The sequence below is a fragment of the Zootoca vivipara genome, chromosome 8 (genome assembly GCF_963506605.1).
Source record: "Zootoca vivipara chromosome 8, rZooViv1.1, whole genome shotgun sequence".
NCBI lineage: Eukaryota > Metazoa > Chordata > Lepidosauria > Squamata > Lacertidae > Zootoca > Zootoca vivipara.
In genome coordinates this window covers 52,515,806-52,535,522 of record NC_083283.1, presented here as the reverse complement: position 1 = coordinate 52,535,522, position 19,717 = coordinate 52,515,806, and the positions used below count along the sequence as shown (strand labels likewise).

General features: G+C 40.6%; 1 protein-coding gene across 2 annotated transcripts in view; it reads left to right on the top strand.

Annotated features, from left to right (window-relative positions):
* RTTN (rotatin) overlaps nt 1-16,152 on the top strand; it is a 116,748-nt gene extending 100,596 nt beyond the window's left edge. For both annotated transcript variants that reach the window (XM_035124661.2, XM_060277923.1), the window contains 4 exons: nt 2,823-3,090; nt 4,626-4,729; nt 6,769-6,838; nt 8,310-16,152. In XM_035124661.2, coding sequence (XP_034980552.1) covers nt 2,823-3,090; nt 4,626-4,729; nt 6,769-6,838; nt 8,310-8,392 — 525 coding nt within the window. In that variant the 3' untranslated portion in view covers nt 8,393-16,152. The remainder of the gene's footprint in view (nt 1-2,822; nt 3,091-4,625; nt 4,730-6,768; nt 6,839-8,309) is intronic.
* The last annotated feature ends 3,565 nt before the right edge of the window (nt 16,153-19,717 follow it).

The following is a 19,717-nucleotide window of genomic DNA, read 5'->3' as shown; positions in this document are numbered from 1 at the left end:
ACAAAGAGGTTTAGGTTTTGCACTTGGTTTCGCACTTGGTTTCACTTGGTTTTAAGATGTTAAGACACTTATGTGGTCCGAACCAAGCAAAAAATTGTGAACAGAAGAATGAAGCTTAGGCTGATGAATTGGAGGATCAGTATGGGAAAAGGCATAGCAAACATAGGCTTGGTTCATACATCACATTAAACCATAGTTTGTTTATTTCAAGCTGTGGTTTAAGGTGAAAAAGCAGTATATTAGTGCTCAACATTCCTCAAAAGCCCACATATAGGGATTGTAAGATGATAACGTTATCATCAGCAACAACAAAAAGTTTTGAAAAAAAAGCTCTTTTCTATTATTCATCCATGTAATTTAATTGTTGGTTATGACAATTTGCAAAAAAACAAAACAAAACAACAACACGAACAATACATGATTTTTTTTGCCACAGGACATTATTTATTTATTTTTTTAAAAAAGAAAAGACTTAATAGTATAGGCATAATTTAGTTACTGATTTTGCATATAAGCCTAATTTAAAGACTATGGGTTGTATTCAACTTACTTTGCTCAGAGGCTTAGGAAGGTCAGGTGGCACCTGGTGCGGAAAATTTCTTGCCCCCCCCCCCCCGGTTTTGATTCCACCACCACCACCACCCCCGCAAAAATGGTTATTTCATATTTTCTTACAAAGGAATGTGGATTCTGGGCCTCTGATAACAAGTAGGCGACTATGGACGGAAACTTAAATCTACAGGATGGCTTGTGTTTTGGCTTGTGTTACTTTATTTATATTTATTGTTTAAAAATTATTTTAAAAAAACTTGCAAAGTGGTTTACCAAAACAAAAAAAACACCACAGCAGTAAAATCAAGTAAATAGGCGGGTAGTTCCAAAGTGCAGGTGCTGTCACAGCAAATGATGCAGTACAGACATTATGTGGAACCTGTAGTAGTGCTTGAAACTACTGAAGGGGAGGTTTTATTTATTGTGATTTCACCATGCTCTGTATTATATGAAAAGGAAAACATTTATTTCAAAAACAGGACTGCACAGCAGCAATCTAGTCTTTTTTTTTAAAAAAAAAGCCTGCTCCAAAGGTCTTACCTTACTACACTAGGGATTATATAGCTGTATCTGAAATTTCATGCATATCAGTAAATATCTTGACCTTGCTCCACTGAATTGAAATTTCAGCCTTCAAGACATAGGAAAATGGCCATGTAAACAGCTATTTTCGTGGAGGTAAAGATATTAACTGATATGCATGAAATTTCATATATAGCTATATAATCCCTAGTGTAGTAAGGTAAGACCTTTGGAACAGGCTTTTTTTTAAAAAAAATTATGAACTGCCCCAGCAAGGCAAGTAATTGTTCCTTGATAATTTGTCACCCCCTCCCTCCATGATGGCACCTGGGTCGGACTGCCCTCCTTTCCTATGCCCCTGACTTTGGTCAGTGTAGATTGAAATCCATTGAAATTAATGGATTGAAATTAATGGACCCTTATCCTGGAAGATCTTGTTATAGGATTGCTCCCTCATTGCTATATCGTGCACGATGTTCTCCTAGCTGCTGTTTCAACTGCTGTACCCTACTCACCAGTTTTTCTATGTTGCACATCGTAAAGTGAAATAATTAGGATAATATTTGCATACAGCTCCAGTACATTTAGACATTAATTATATGCACTGTCAATATACTTTGTCATGTGTCAACATTGCTTTTTTGTGGAAAGGTGGGCCTCTATCCTTTGATCTTCATTTACATTCTTTGCTGCTTTAAAAAAAAGAGTCAGTATTGTTATCTCAAAAATGAAAAGCATGGGATGTGCCTTTTTCCAGAAATGATTGGCTTGCTTTGATGCAATAATTCTTTTTTGAATAATACAGTAATTTCCTGCTTATGCTTGATGAACGCTGTTGGAAACTATAAAGCACTTAATCATTAGGACAATTCCCTCCCTCATTGCTGAGCTCACGATCTTTACTGCTTCTTAGAGCAAGACAATGAGTGGAACAAGGAAATATAGTCCCTATTCCTTTTGCCCATCAAGCAGAACAGAAATGGGAATTGATTGTGTCCTTCCTTCTGGTCTCAATAATTTGGTTGGCATAGTACAGCATTCCACACTTAAAACTACTTTTGACTTTGTTATTAGTATTATTGCTTGATTTCTAGCAGAAATGTCTAGTTTACAGAATGTCAAATGAAATGCAACAGAATAAATTAAAGAAGCAGAAATACAAAAATGGGTCAGCTGATCAGAAAGTTATTTAAAAAATAATGATTCATATGAAAGCTTGCTGAAGTAACTATGTCTTAAATTAGTATGTACTAATCACCTGCTTAATGACACTTGTCTGCCATGAGGGTTGAGTATAGCTCACATCTGATGGCAATAACGTTTCCAGATTACAATGCATAAACTGGGTTGACTGAACAATGTAGGAAGAGGAGGATTTTATTTATTTATTTTTACTGACTGCATTATTAATATCTTATGAAAACAGCGTTTTAGTTTTGGGCTAGTGTTGAATTTTTCATAATTTCAGGAAGTTTGGGCAAATGGTACGTTCACTCTGTTCTGTTTTGTGTAGGCTGAGGTCATTCACTGAAGCGATGGTCAGGCTGAAGCAATAGATGAAAATATGCTACAATTTGAAGGGTCACTTGGGAGGAAGAGAGCTAATTTATCAAAACTGCAGAACAGTGTTTCTAGATCAAAGGTTCTGGAGAAACAGCTTATTTGAGGGAGGAAATGTGTTTCACAGAAGAACTGTGAAATGGTGTTCTTCAATAATGTGGTATGCTTTTGCCCCTGTCATATTCCAGAGTAACTTTCTGCAGAACTTTTTGTCACTGTCATTGCCAAAAGGAGGAAACAAAAGCCTTGGTCCATTGGCTGTCGCTTGGCTGAAACTCCTCTTGAATTTATCATTTGGAGAAGATGGGCAGCAAATGATTGTGAAGCTGAATGGTAGCTTAGACCAGCTTATAGAGATGACCAAGTACAAACACCGAAGTCATCCATATATGATTCTTCTGATTCTGCACAACACTTGCTTTAATCCAGCCAACAAATCCAAGATACTGGCTAATGGTAGGTACTGATTGTTTTGTTTAGAGTGTTGCCATGATACAGCTATGCTATTTTATGGTAATGGTAAATTGCCATATATATTAACCATAAGATTTTAGATATGATTAAACTCGATTGAGAACTTTGTTTTAATTTAATTTATACAGTTGGTAATGTAAGCATTTTGGAACTCTAGAGCACACTGTTCCAGTCTGTGCAGGGAGTTGGCCAGGGCACTCCTGAAATAAATTTCTCATATGCTGTGGCATGCCAACAAATAATTTATTTAAAGAATGACTAGGCAGGCTCTTGTGATAATATGGACTGTCCTCTACCACAGTCTTTCCCAACCTCCGTTCCCTGGATGTTGTTGGGACTACAACTCCCATCAACCTCAGCCACCATAGTCCAGTGTTCAAGGAGGGGAGGTGGGTGGGTTGTATTTCAATAACATCTGGGGACCCAAGGTTAGGAAAGGCAGTGGTACAGGACAGTCCTTCATATAACTTGGTCCTCAGCTGTTTAGGACTTCACAGATCAGGCATAGGCAAACTCGGCCTTCCAGATGTTTTAGGACTACAACTCCCATCATCCCTAGCTAACAGGATCAGTGGTCAGGGATGATGGGAGTTGTAGTCCCAAAACACCTGGAGGGCTGAGTTTGCCTATGCCTGTCATAGATAGTCACTTTGAATTGTGCCTAGATAGGGGTTAGCATTTTAATGGAAAAAGCATTCTTACGTCACTGCAAATTAGGCCCCAGCTATTTCCTCCCTTTCAATGGATACATAAGAAACCTGCACATATTTTGTGATCATATGGTGTGCATGTGTGTACACACATGTAGTGGACACAACAGCAATGAAACAGAATTTTTATATGTTGCAAGGTTTCTTGTGGGGGGAGGGGGCAACAAAGGAAGCTATGCTACTTTCTAACAGAACTCTTAACAGTTTCGATCTACAATTACCTTCATAAAGCTAAAGGGACCCCTGACCATTAGGTCCAGTCGTGGCCGACTGTGGGGTTACGGCGCTCATCTCGCGTTATTGGCCGAGGGAGCCAGCATACAGCTTCCAGGTCATGTGGCCAGCATGACAAAGCCACTTCTGGCAAACCAGAGCAGTACTTTCATACTTGGAAACCTTTCTTAGGCAATGATTATTCAGCTCCATAATCTGCTTTAAATATAAATTGAACAGAATCCTAATATTCTGAACATGGTGATAATGGAATGCCAAGTGTTTTGAAGACTTTTGGGTCTCCTAACTAATTAGAGTGTCTGCTTTGTAATTAAGATACCTGCAGTTTCTTGGCTTTACATGAAATTTAATTCAGATTTATTTTTACAAAGAACACTTTCTAATGGCAGAAGTCAGGAGTGTTTAGTTGAAAATAAATTATTCTGATGATATAAACCTACTGTACGTACAGTTGTAATATTTACCAGAGAAAAAAAAGAGACAAATTATCCAGGGGAATGAACTGGAGAAGCTGAAATGATGATATAATGTCCTTTTGTTAGGTGCATGTGTGGTCTTTTGTCTTCCTTGTAGATAAAGCCATTGCGCTGCTATCTGACTGTCTAGAAAGTGATAATCCTGTAGCTCGAAGAATGGGAGCATCTGCACTTTGGGCTTTGCTTCACAATTATCAGAAGGTTAGTGTTTTGGTTTTTTGTTGTAAAAAAGACTGGATGTCTCTCTTTTGACATGTATTTACCAAAGCGCTGTAGCTTTTTCTTATGTTTTACATTATATATCTTACCTTTTTATTAGTATGGTCAATAAGACTGTACAGTGGTACCTCTACTTACGAATTTAATGCGTTCTGAACGCACATTCGTAAGTAAAAAAAAAAGTAAGTCGAATCCCATAGGAATGCATTGGGAGAAAAAAATTGTAAGTCGTAGCAACCCTATATAAAAATTCGTAAGTAGAAAAAAAATCCTATCTAAACAGCATCCAAGATGGCGGGCAGAGCTCCATTCGTAAGTAGAAACATTCGTAAGTCGAGTTATTCGTAAGTAGAGGTACCACTGTACATCATTTTTAAAAATGCAAGTTTGCAGCAACATTGGCAGGGCAGGTCTTCATTCATTAATACATGATATTTAGCACCCCCAAGTCAATGACCCCTTTGGATTGCCAATCAACATGCTGCTATAATGAGAGAGGCCACAGTTGGAGAAATTCTTCATTTCTGTGTTTTGCATAAAAGCACAGGATGTAATCTTGACATTTGTTAAATTCCTTATTCCTGTGAAATAACAAGTCTTACACTGGGATTATTTCCATTCAGCCTGTATCCCACTTTCTCTTTTTATTCTACTGCCATATTTACAATCTTTCCCCAAGGGTGCTTATCTTCTGCCTACCAGTTAGCTTCCCAGTGTTTACCCTATCCATCCATCCATCCTTGCCCTGCCAGTACAGTAGAACTACCCTGTTTCCCCGGAAATAAGACATACCCATAAAATAAGCCCTAAGCATTTGTGCAATATAAGCCATACCGCAAAAATAAGACATAGTGATAGGCGCGGTTCTGGAGGGTGCCAAGGAAGAGGAGAGGCTGGACGCGTAATAAAAATAAGACATCCCCTGAAAATAAGCCACAGTGTGTCTTCTTGAGGAAAAATAAATACAAGACAGTGTCTTACTTTCGGGGAAACATGGTAGTGTGTGGGATGCTTTAATCCCAGCCATACTGAAAACTGCCTTCTCACAGAAACTGGTCCTAGGGCCATTTTGTTTCTGACAACTTCTTCCTGAGAAGTTGGAGTCTTTGTGAGTATTCCTTAGCATCATGCACCTTAAGCCATTGGCCCAAGTTTAAGGAAAACCAGGTCAGTGATCTCCAAGAAAGCATCCACTGCATGGCAGCTAATCAGGTTAAGATTGCCATTTCAAACTCTCTAAAGCTTCATGAAGTTTGATCGATGCAGAAGTGTAGAGCACTTTAATAATTTCTTCAGCTCTGTGGTTGTATTACACCCCCACCTGTTAAGCACCCCTGAAGCTTACCGAATCCTTGAGAACTAAGTATTGCAATTACCTGTTTTCAGAACCCTGTTCTGGGTTCCGTTTTCCTGTTTATGCCAGAGTGTGAAAAAACATTTCTGTTCTGCACCCAATTACACTTAATGGAACTCCTAATGCTTTTAATAAGGAAATGGTTGTCTGTTTCTGAAAGCACGTATTCTTCCTCCACTCTCAGCCTCTGCATGCAAGCTGCGAAGTGCATAATGCATCAAATTATCACTGATAAATGGCAACATAATGCATCTTCTTGTAGGTTATGTGATGCATGGTTTTAAAATACACTCCTTATTGCCGTGTAACAGACAGCCCTATGCTCGTTCCAGCACCACCCAGCAAGAAGTTGGCAAGTGTGTCACACAGCATCTTAATATTCAAAAAGGAACTTTCTGTTATGCTGAGCTTTGCAAACAGCCATGTTCAGGGAGATTGTGGCTCCTTTTATTGGCTGTATTTCATTGAACTCTGGTCTCTTCCCCCCCCCCCTGCCCCACAGTGAATGCACAATGGTGTGCTCATATGTTGCATTTTTAAGTTTCTGAATGTCATAGCTTTGTGGCCTGCTGCCAATAAATGACTGCCAAGAAGAAGGAATGATCTTAAGAGCATCGGCATGGGGGAGTTAATACAGTCATTGGATTATTCTTTCTTTGTGCTACAGGCAAAAGTGACTTTGAAGAACCCATCAATAAAAAGAAGAATAGACGACGCCTTCCTTTCAGTCAAGAAAAGTACGTTTTTAACGGAGAAAATTTGGTTTTCCATCTCAAAAGGAGTAGCAGCTGATGCGGGAATTGTTTTGCAAACAGCTCATCAATATTCAGTGTGGACCACAGAAACAAACACATAGTATGCAGTACTATTGTAAATGAATCCCACTGAGTTCAATGGAGCTTGCTCCAGAAGGAAGTGCACACAGGTTTGCAGCAATGTCAACAACAACAAAAATCCTTCCATTAGCACCTTAGAGACCAACTAAGTTTGTCATTGGTATGAGCTTTCATGTGCATGCGCACTTCTTCAGATACCTGTGAAATGTACACAAAAGCTCATACCAATGACAAACATAGTTGGTCTCTAAGGTGCTACTGGAAGGAATATTTTTATTTTGTTTCGACTACAGCAGACCAACACGGCTACCTACCTGTAACTAGCTTAGATTAGTGTGTTAGAACTGAATATTGGATATATCTGTATACTTGCCGTAGCTTTCCCCCATTGCATATTGCCTAAAATCTTAGAGAAAAGGCACAGTCAAAATTACCCTTTTAAAATCTTGCATGTCATGAGCATATTAAGTTTAATTCTGCGAAAGACCCAGACTGAGTTAGACCAGGCATCCCCAAACTTCGGCCCTCCAGATGTTTTGGACTACATTTCCCATATTCCCCAACACTGGTTAGCTGTTAGCTAGGGATCATGAGAGTTGTAGGCCAAAACATCTGGAGGACCACAGTTTGGGGATGCCTGGGTTAGACCCTTTCTAAGCTTCCCTTAGTGGACATGGAAGCCTTCTCTGTAGGGTTGGGTTGCCCACTGGAGAAGCATGAGAGGTAATGCTTAAGTCCCGTTGTGGGGACTCTAGTGGGAGCCTCCACTAGACCAAAGTTCCTTCCATAAACATTTTCACAGAGCCTGCTTTTGAGAGCTCTGCCTAAAGTAGAGTTTGATCAAGGGAGCCAGTATGCTCTCAAATATGATTTCCAGCATTAGTATATATAAAATTATCGTTGGCCGATTTGGGGAAGAGTTTAGCTTGGTACTAGAACATATGCTTTGCCTGGGAAAGGCGCCAGGTTCGGTCTCTGGCATCAGGCAAGGTTGGTAAGCCCTCACTTTCTGAAACCCCGGAGAGTAGCTGCTAGTTTGTGTAGGCTAGGGGTGGGAACCCCCCAGCCTCTCTAATCAATGTAGACCTACCTCAATGAGCCTGATAAATCAATGATCTGGCATGTGCTGCTATAAACCCATTATGGTAGTATGCTTTCTGAAACTAAAGGCTTAATAGAACTTCTGCCCTGATTGTTGCTTTAAAAAAACATACAAAAGGTTAGAAGGACCTGCCTTTTTATTGTTACCTTTAATTATCAAATAGATAAATTGCAAACTCCTGATGTGATGTGTGCGGTTCACTCCTCTCTCTCTCTCTCTCTCTCTCTCTCTCTCTCTCTCTCTCTCTCTCTCTCTCTCTCTCTCTCTCAGCTCTTCAGCAACAAGAAGAAAACCAGCAAGATGACTATTATTTCAAATGCCTGGAAGCCCTTGTACAGCTTCTCAGTAGCTAACCAAATGCCAAGCAGTGTTGCAGAGCTGGTTCCCTCCCCTTTTGAAGGACACCATAACCCAAATGGAATCTTAAATCCACTGAGTGGAAGAAATCTACTACTAAAGAATTATGTTAATTCTTTGTACTGAGGATCCTGTGCCACAGAAACTTGCACAAAATGTGGCAACCCTGTTCTAGTGCTATAAGAGGCAAATGAAAGAATGGAATATAAAGCATGGATTTTTAACGATGTACATTATATTTTTATTTTTGATATATTTTACACACACTTTTTTGCAGTGTCTTACACATGTTTGCTTTTAGAAGACATGCTGCTCTTCAGCTGAAGTGTATTATTAATCATATATAAGGAGGCATAGCACTTATAATATAAATGATGTAAAACATTTTTTTCACAATGTCTGAACTTGTATAAATAAAGATGTCACCAAAATGTTGATTGGCACTATCACTTGCAGTGAGAAAAAGAGGACTGCCTCTTGGCTGCTACTGTACAGTGATTCAGCCTCGATACGGAAGGAAATGTACTGAGGCTGTTACCTCTCCCTCATGAAGCAGATACTGAAAAGCCACTGAGATCAGTACTAGCCAAAGGCTTTCAGAAAGGTTTGGGCTGCAAAATGCTAACATCATGTCTTGTTCCACCATAGATCCATTTAAATTCATTTCAGAAAAGGGAAACCCGGGGGGGGGGGTATCAAAAGGATGAAGTTATTCCCCTATGAAGCAATGCTGCAGTGTTTGAGACGTTTTTAGTTTAGAGAAATGTTGAGCAAGAGGCAGCATGATAGAAGTGGTTAGAAGTAGCATGGAGAAAGTGGATAGAAAAAGTTTTTTCTCATAGTGCTAGAACTCATGGACATTCAGTGAAGCTGTGGTTAGTTAAATTAGATAAATTCATGGAGGAGAGGGCTATCAATGGTTACTAGCTGTAATGGCTGTGCTTTTCCGCCACAGTTGAAGACAGTGATGCTTCTGAATACCATTTTCTGGAAACCATAGGAGGGAAGAATATGCTTGAATCCTGCTTGTGGGGTTTCTCACATGCCAGGCCCTCCCCACGTGTATACCAAACAGTGGTGGAACCTTTTAGCATCCTGATTCTCCACAGCAAAAACTAGCATTTTGAGGTGATAGAACATGCAATGAGACGACAAGCTAGAGTTGTGTGTGCTCTGATATGCAGCTCATGATGAATAAATGAAAAAGAACAGGCAGAATAAGTACATGGGCAGCATTCATATAGAACTGACTAGTGTATATTTTTAATACAATATTTCCTTTGTAAACAGTCCTCTAGTTCACCTTTTGGCAAAATGGAGACTTTTTGAGTCAAGGTACCAAGGGAGCATAAAACTCATCTTCCTTCATGCTCTCATTTAGGTTTTAAAGAGGTTTATGAAGGTCTCACTTTTAACATAAATTATATTTTAAATCTCCATATTCTTCTAAAAAAAATGAAGTGCAGCCTCCCTTTATTATGTTCCAAGTGGCTTTAGAGTACAAAGTGTCTCTGACTAAGAATCCTTTCAGGGGTATTAAGTATTGTGTGCCTGCCTTGGATCTGTCCAGAGTAGGTTTTGAATCACTGGTGTCCATAGCAACAATGCCACATAATAGTTAGCTCTCCTTTGATTCTCCAGCAGGCAGTTCTGTCTCAGATGTTCGCCATCCCTATGTTCTGACAAAACAAACATCAACTGCAAATCCATATGCTACTTTCATGGCTTTTCTTTGGGGGGGGGGGGTTGCATGCCAAATAACTAGAAACCATAAGTGTTACCTCTTTATCCCCTCCTCCCACTCCAGCTTTCGCTTCTTTCACCGTCCTTCTCATACGGTGAGGTAAGTGGAAACTAATAAAATAGTGTGTTAAATGAGAAGAAAGGTCTTGGAGGGATATTGTAAAATGTCTTTTGAGGCAGCTGAAAAAAATGTGTTGCACCTAGATCTAGGTTTTTGTCACATTGGGTTGTTAAAAGTACTTCTAGAAAAGTGTGCTTGAGGAAATGTGAAGCACTATGGAAGAAACCCGAGAAAATCACTGCAAGAGTGATGCTTCTCAGAAGAGAGCAGGTTTAAAAATGGAGGGAAATGTCTGTGTCATCTGTGTGTTTAGGAGCTGTTTAGATTTATATTTTAGATTCTTACCCTATGGCTCTAAATAAATGAGGGATGGGTGACCTCCCCCAACTAATTTTGGATTGGTACATAAATTGAAAGCACTTTTGAATTTTTTAACAAGTTTTAGGAACTGAAATAAAGCTTCCTCCAAAATCACTTCTAATTTGCTAAAATATTCTGGTTATGCCCTTTCCAAGTATCCCATATATCAGGTGTGAGGAACCTTTGACCCACCAGATGTTGCTGATCTACAACTTCTGACAGCCCTAGCAAGTATGGCCTACGTACAGGGCCGGGTTCAGAGAATACTGCCGTCTGAATCTGGAAAGGCTGCGACTGTTTTTGAACTGATGCCTAGATGCAGTGGATGAGGACCAACATACTGAGACTGAATCCTAAAAAGAAGGCGATGAGCGGTTCCTAGGTCTGGGAGTTGTCATTGATTCTCCAAGGGTTTGCAAAATTGCACCCCCTCTGAAGAAACAGGTACATACGTACTCCTCCATCCATCTTTATCACTGGAGGCTCAGGTAATCTCAGTAGTGCGTGCGGCAAGGTCCTAATAGCAGTGCCATGAGGGAAGAAAGAGATTTTGCAGGGTACTTTGGTAGGAGGCATTTTGGGGGGAAGATGTAGCCCTTACTAGGCATTCTGAAGCTGGGCTGACTAAACAGGTATGTAAAGGTAGTGACGGCAACAGCACAGGAATGACCAAACCAGATCTGCTCCCCCTCGAATGCCATTTCTGTTGTTTTCCATGAGTTGGAGGCTGGCTGCACGAAGGGGGGGGGCTCCTTGGGGCTCCCTGAGCATTTTAGCACTAGGGTTTATGGATAAATGATTTTCAAATTGCTTGCTTGTGTGGTTACCTGAACCTATGTTTGCCAGTTAGTAGGTAAGATAGTCAGCATCTTTCTATGCTCTTTGGTGCCTGGGCAAAAATTTATTAGCTCTCATTTTAAAATGTAGCTTTTGATTTTTTTAAAAAATCAAGAGAGGGGGAAGGAGAGAGAAACAAACAAACAAACAATATAGTGTTACTGTTGCCTTTTTGTCAGGGTTCCTAATTTAAGAAGGCAAATGGCAAGTTCTGATGTTCTTTTGTGAAAATGAGCTATATTCTGCATGTTGTGGAGGAAATTTCCATGCACAGAGGAAATATGTGTGGGTTGCTCTGTGAAAACCACAGATCTGACGATAATCCATCCATTGCAACAGTAATAGAGCAAACAGCAAATGTTCCATGCAGAAAAGAGGAGAAATATAGTAAATAAAGAGGGCAGCAGCTAGCTTCACAAAGCTGGATGACATACAGTTAACAAATAACGAATTAAATATCACTTGTGATTATTACAGATGGGAGAGAAATTTGGTTCTCCCAATTAAAAGTGCAACCCCATCTAAGCTCCCCTTTCCAAAAAATGCACAGCAGAAACACAGCTATCTTTGAAAATTCACACTTTTCTCTGAAGTTTTCAGTGCAGTTCTCTGATGAAACAAATGTGTTAAAAATGCATATGTGAGAGGAAAGTATGCATAAAAATGCAATTTTAGTGAAAATAATATAAAAATGAATTGCATTAGGCAAAACTGCATATATTAGGAGTAATGTTAATGTATTTTTTGAGGACTTCTTTAAAAAAACCACAAAGTATGAAGAATTTAAGTGTAGAAAAATGAGAAACTGATAGAAACTGTAATTGACATAATTTCTCACCCCTAAGGAGTATAACCATGGTAGAATGCTGCTTTACTTAAATGTGTTTTGTAATATTGAGTGTCATGCCAAAGCCTGCACTCCATCCCCCCCCCCAAAAAAAAAGTTTCTTCGGCTGTAAAATAGGTTTTCATTTTTCTACCTCTTGTGTGGAACAAATTAGAATGTGTTTATAATTTTAGTGGGTATGCGATTGAGCTTTCTTGACGTGGGGCTGTGAATAATGCATGTTTTTCTTTCCGTTCAACTTTTCTTCAAAGTTCTGCAGCCGCCCTGGCTTCTCACGCTTACTGATCTGAAAAAGTCCCATGGGAGGACTTTCCTCACAATGTCTTCCCCCAAGTTCCGTTTTAAATTTGGGAAGCTGGGGTGGATGTCTACATAATGTGTGAGGCTGGTGTGCTTGTTGCTTCTTCTTTTTTTGTTCTTAGGGGAATTCCTTTCTTTTCTCTCTCTTTTTTTAAAAGTTTTTTTAAAAAACTTTTTTTGCAAGTAAACAGACTTTCACTAAAAAACGAAAACAAAAAAGGGCACACAGAATCTCTGCCTTCTACACTTGCAGTACATCCCAGCCGCACATGTCCCACGGTTTTCACGAGGGGAGGGCCCTTGGGAAGGCTGTGCAGTGCAGATCACGGGGGATAATAATTTGTAGAGTGAAAGCACTGCTTAGCCACCTTGGAAGTATGAAAATCACAATAAAACACCCTGATCACCCCTATGAGAATTTCACTAAAGATTTATCTTGTGTTAGAAATACATTAAATGCATAATAATAATAAAAAGATTATTCCCTCTGCAATCCAATTGTTAGATCTAGAGACATTCAGAGCAAAGTTTTTAAATTTTGCAGATATAACAAAAAAGAAAGAAAAGTTGAAACATTGTCAGCTGACATTATCAAGAAGAATATTCCATCAGTTCAAATTTAAACATATATCCATATGTCCAGTGATATTGATATGTACAAGTCATGTGTCTGAAGATAGAAAAGGATGGTGAGATCTGAGCACTGAGTAGTAGATGGTGGGTATTTGTCCTTTCGGTCTTGTAACACAAGTCTCTTAACTGCCATAAGGGCTCATAAAGTCTATGATGTGTTTTTGAAGAATGGGTAAGGATAGAACATCCAGGCAAAAGGGAAAATGTTGTTTTGTGTAGAATGAATCAATCAGGGGGTTCTTGTAAATTGCCATTTATCTGTTTGCAGCAGGGGTGGAGAACTGCGTCTGGGTCACACTCTTAACTGGGCCATTCCATGCATCCAGCATTGAAGAAGAGAAGAGAAGAGTTTGGATTTGATATCCCGCTTTATCACTACCCTAAGGAGTCTCAAAGCGGCTAACATTCTCCTTTCCCTTCCTCCCCCACAACAAACACTCTGTGAGGTGAGTGGGGCTGAGAGACTTCAGATAAGTATGTCTAGTCCAAGGTCACCCAGCAGCTGCATGTGGAGGAGCGGAGACACGAACCCGGTCCCCCAGATTACGAGTCTAATGCTCTTAACCACTACATCACACTGGTGGGATGGCTGGCGACCTGTCAGTCAACTGACATCACTGTGATGACACAGCACTTTGAAAGAATCAACCATCAGCTGACCGTTTGCACTTGCAAAATCTGGTGCTTTGGTAAGAGCCACCATAATTGTTGGCATCTGCAAAAAAAATGTGTTATATGTGCCTCACACTTCACAGCTGTAGGGCGGATTGGAGTGGTTTGGCCTAAACGGCCTGTTGGGCCACATGGGGAGCTGTAGAGTGCTGAGACTTTGCACCACTGATCTGTTGAGTAACAATGCGAACAAATCAAGGGAAGGGAAGGACTGTAGCTCAATCGCCTGGCAAGCAGAATGCCCCAGGTTCATTTCACAGCATCTCTATGTATAGTTGGGAATGCCCCCATCTGAAAGCCAAAGAGAGCTGCTGCTGGCCAGTGTTGACAATACTGAGCTAGATAAACCAGTGACTTAACTCAACATTAAGGTAACTTACCATGTTCTCATGCTATGTGTCTATCTAAATTTCTCAATACATAACCAGTGTTGTCACTGGGATTCCAAGTGCTTTCTTTCTGAGCAAAACATTAGCAAGAAGATGTTCCTGTTTAACTTTTTAAGGCTTTGTCTACAGCCCTTTGTTTTAAGACACATCTCTTATCAAACTGCAGTTTTACTGTGGTCTCCTGTATGGGACTGAACGTTTAAGAAATAAATCTCAGCAGGAAATAGGCTTTCTCCCTTTTTAGCACATCTGCAGCCTCCAATCAGGACTCATTGCAGGGTTTAATCAGATCTTTCAGAGAGAAATTAAAAGCAAGGATAGTCATCTGATTTAAGCATGATAAAACATAAATGATGGGGAAAGTGGATGAAATGTTGCACAATTTTGAACGCTCTGTAAGTTACAGTCAAGTCTTCACACTGCTTCTGCCTGCTTCTGAACTGGACTTTGTTCATCTCTTTAAATCAAAATAACTATGCACCTCTCACGGTGGTACATTGCAAAGTTAAATTTATGTTGGCCAAGTGTGTTGCAGCCCTTGGATAATTCATCTGATGTAAAAGGAAAGAGTACCATTGTTGTTCCTTGTAGCCATCACATTCTACTGTTGTCCCATTTAAGAAGGGCCATCTCAGAGCTCAGAGGCAAATGTCACAAGCAGCATTTTGTGTACATAATTCCAAATTAAATCGGGTGAAATGTTGCACACTAGCCTTGGAGTATTGCAGCCATCATTGTTCAGCATGAAAACTGCAATCTTCATCTTGCTCTTCCTCTCAATGACCAAAACCATTGAGTTGACTTAACAATAATTTGAAAAGCACCTCCCATGTTCACAGTGACCTTCTTTGCCTTCTGCTACTATGCTAGTTTATCTGTTAAAGCATATTAAAACTGGGACTTCCGGTCTATTGCGCTGTTGTGAGGACGCAGAAGCCCCGAGCTGCGGGGCTTCTGGCATTCGCGGAGGGGGGGAATACCGCGGGGGCATGCGGATCCCCATAGAACCCCGGGTTGAGCTTCCCGGGGGCCAAATTTGCCCTGCAGAGCTCCTGACGCGACTCCTCCGCTGCCCGGGGAGCTCAGCAGAGTCCCCGAGAGTCAGCGCAGTCGCGGGAGCCATTTTGGGCACCAGCATTACCTCCAGAAGCGACGTCCCGAGTCTTCACACAGAGAGCGGTGGATTCCTTCCGTAAAAAGCAACGATCAGGAAAAAATAAAACTCAGCGTGAGTAAAAAAGCTTGATTGGCAATATTTTTTTAAAAAAATTTGGACACGGTGGGTGATTATAAAAACGGAAGTCGGTCTCCCACTTTGATTGTTATGTGAAGCAGTAACCTGATCCCCAGCAGGGGAAGAGAGAGGAAGTAATTAATTTACCAAGAATCAGACTCTTAAAACCCTCCAGGAGACTGGAACTAGGTCCCTGGAGAGAGCAGTGAATGGATCGATATTTTGCTATTATTAAGAAAAGACTATGTTATTGATATTTGGATTTACGAAATAGCCAGGACTGGACTTAAAATGGACTCCATCTGGGAATTTGACACCTGTCACATCCGGTTTTATTATCTGCTGTTTTCCCACGGGATTTGAGAGCAAGGATGATGGCAGTCTCAACATCAGTACAGGACTTACAGTACCAAAAGATCTATTTGGAACTTTTATACATCAAGGGACAGCTGGTCAAGAACAATGAACAAGTGCGACAAATTAACAACAGACTTGAGGACACGAAGGGAGATATGGACAAGGATTCTGGAAGAGAACTGACCTGCGCAGACAACACGGAGGAAGAAATAAAAATGACAGACATTAATGATAATTTAGAAGAACTTCAAAATTGCAAAGAAGAGTGGGAAGAAGACTGGGAGATGTGGGACAAGTTTTGGACTTAAAAAAAGAACTCTCCAACGGAGAACCAGGAGGGGGGGTCTCTGCACACCCAGTGAGAGAGGGTGTGCAGGGAAGGCTCTGGGTTGAGGGGAAGGAAGAAGGGGGGTGTTGGGAAACAGCAAGGAAAGTGTGGAGACAGCAGAGTGGCTTTAAAAAATATTGCTGGAAGTTTTTGGAAAGGGTGGGAGTGGGATAAAATGTTTAATTATGTAAATTTAGGCTGGTCTGATTGGAAATGTCCGGCACTGGTATGAAATATGGAATTTGCTGAGGTATCTAGGGAATCTGGGTCCAGGGGAAGGGGGGGGAGAATGAAGTATTAAAATGCAGTTTCATTGTTGGTAAAAACTCTAAGTTGGGGAGATATATTAGAATATGAGTATTTAAAAATTGAGTTTATAGATATAATTTAATGGTGATAAGGAATGAGGAAATGTTAAGTAATTAAAAATTATCTGGTATAAGGTGAAAACTGCTCTATGAGGAAGTAAATTAGGGAATCAAAGAGGGGGGAACCGGGGAAGTCTCAAAGTTATGAGAATGATATAAGATTATTAGATTGATTTTTTTTCCTTTCCTTTTTATTGTTGTTATATTTTTCTTTTTTTCTTTTTTGGGGGGGGTAGGGGGATCTTTTTCTTTTTCTTTTTTTGTATGCTGAATTTGTATTTTGTGTTATTTCTTTTAATGTGTAAAATGAATAAATATCATTTTAAAAAAATAAAATAAAGCATATTAAAACTGAATAATAATGAAGGGTAGTTTCCCAGGAAAGCCCACCAGATTCAAAGGGTGGGAAATGACTGAGCATCTCCAAAGAAATCCAGGAGAGAAACTGTAAAAGGCAGATGTATTGGGCTTTATGAAGCTTTGAGATGTGTTTGACATCAGCTGATGCAACACACAATGCTAAGCAAATCAAAATTATTTAAAACAAACAAGCAAACAAAAAAACCTGGCAGTTCTCTGCTCCACCTGCTATTAACACATCAAAAATAGGTCATATATGTTCCCATAGTATGCATGACTGAATGAATGAGCACAAAATTTAGCATCACTCTATGTTTTTTAACTATACATTTAGACTCGCTCTTTATTAATCACCATGTCCCTGCTATTCTCTATTTTGTTTGCCCATGCTAAAATCAGTCACTTGAGGGTATATCTGTGTCAAGTAGGGTTGCTGAAGGAGCACTGGCACATCACCGATAGAATTAAGACTTTTATCATGTCTATACAGTAGCTCATGCAATCCGACTGTTAGACTGGCCAATGGGCGGAGGATAGACTTACTAAATATTTATAATTTTATAACACAAGGACGTGACACACTTGCAATTCTGCAGAGATTAAGCCTACCCGAGAGAATAAATGTATGTATTCAAGCTAAATTGGAAAGTTTAGTGCAATTGTTCGGCAAACACTGAAACATCCCTCTTTCCTTTTTAGAATCGCATTTGGTATAACACATATTTTCCTTCCGAAGCTAATGAATACAGAGTAAAGATTTTTGTCTCTCAAGTGGCAGCTTGCTCACTTGGGCCAATATTTTTAGGCTCTATTGATTCAACAAAATTGATGAGGACAAATTGAATTAATGTACCTTTTACTCTGCTAGAGTGGCAAGCCATCCTGCTTTGTAAGACCTTGGAATGGTAAGCATGGAATTAGTAGCAGGCCAAGGATATGCCCCATCAATAGGCACAGTGTCTCACAGAAAGGGTGGCTAACCTGTAGTCCATGGGCCACCCATGTTTCCCCAAGGTGGGGTTTTTTTTTTGTAGCCCACAATTCCCCCACCAGCTTATTATTTCTTCAACATTTTGAAAAATGACGACTCCTACCCTGTTGTGATATTTTTGGGCCCTCCCAAGCCCCTTGTTTCTATTTTTTCACGTATAAAATGCTTTCGTTACTGGGTGCTCTCATATGTCTTCTGATGTAATCATTTAATCCCAAAAGGTTTATTTGTGTGCCTCTTGCCCCCCCAAGTTGTCCACTTAAAAATAATATTATATAATATTTCTTAACTGGCCTGCCCTATGGCCCTGTGGTGTGATTCTGTGCTGCTAAAGATTTTTGTGGTTTCCCAAGACCCTGCAAATTTGTTATTTCATGCTCCCCCCACTTCCCCCCAGATCTGCTTTTACATTTGGCCACACCCAATTTGTCATCCTCCCACCATAGCTTAGCCATGGGTCAATATGGCCTGCAGATCAAATCAGCTTAGCTCCTCCCCACTCCCCCCAACCCCGATTTAAAGAGTAGCAATAGGTCCCTAACCCAACACCATTAACTACTAAAATTTACTAGCAGTGGGAAAGTAGGCAAGGAGTAATGGGGATGGGGGACGGGGGGTGGGGGTGGGGACTAAGAAGTTGTGCAAAACTGAAACTGACCTGAAGGCCTGTGCAATAAATTCATATTGAAATAACATTGTGGTATTGAAATAACATTGTGAAAAGTGTTTCAACAAGGCAATACTGTATACCGGTGAACAAAAGGTGGCCACTTCGGTAAAGTAACCAAAGAACTGGAAAGCACTTCTTTCTTTCCTCACACGCACCCTCGCTGGTGGAAGAAAAAGAGGGGGAAGAGTTTTTATTTTTTACTTTTCTGGTGGTGTTTATGTTGTTGGTTCCCCCTACATAGCTTTCCTCCATATCAAAAAGGGAGGGTTTTTATTTATTTATGTATTTAAAGGAGACTATTTTTTTGCTTCCTTGGCCTCCCTCCCTCCCTTTGATAAAAAGGGAGCGGTTGGTGGGATGAGGGCCTTCTATGGGGTGGGGAGGGAATGGAGAGGAAAAGCGTTAGCTGGCTGCCTTATGCTGAAATGGTAGGTTGGGTACTATGTGAGAATGATGAGGAGGGTGTTTTTTGGTAAGCGGTGCAAGCAAATGTGTGTCAACTCACAAGTAAGCCCTACTGAATTCAATGAGGCTTGCTCCCAGGAAAGTAGAAGCAAGTTTAGTTGAACTCAGTGGAGCTTATGCATGCACAGATTCCACTTAGACCTCTGAGTGAGTGGGGAAGCAGATGCAACTTGACTGGCAAGTCACTTAAACTACTCTTATATTAGTTGAAAATACATTATCTGGAAGTTTATTAAATCTGCCACTATGCATTTTTAAGGCCCTCCACCATCATGAGGAGCCTTGTCAAGGCCCTCAGCTGTGGCGGAGAAGTGCCACACACACCCCGCCGCTGTGTGGAAGTACGGCGAGACCTTTTGCCGCTATATATACCGCGTTTCTCATAAAATAAGACACCATCTTATATGTATTTTACTCAAGAAAATAAGCCTATGGCTTATTTTCGGGGGTGTCTTATTTTTAAAAAATTACCTCCTCTTCCTGCTGAGGCTCGGCGCCCGGAACTGGCTGCTGCTGCTGCTGCTGCTGCTGCTGGGCGCTTTGTTGGCGCTTCAGCAGGGCACACTGCTGGGTCCTGCCGGGTCGGGGCTCCAAGCAGTGCGCGCTGTGGCTCTTGCCGGGTCCCACTGCTGGGTCGGGGCTCGGCAAAGCGCGCACTGCTGCCTTTGCCGGCTCCCGCTCATTTGGGACTTGGCGTGCTGCGCGC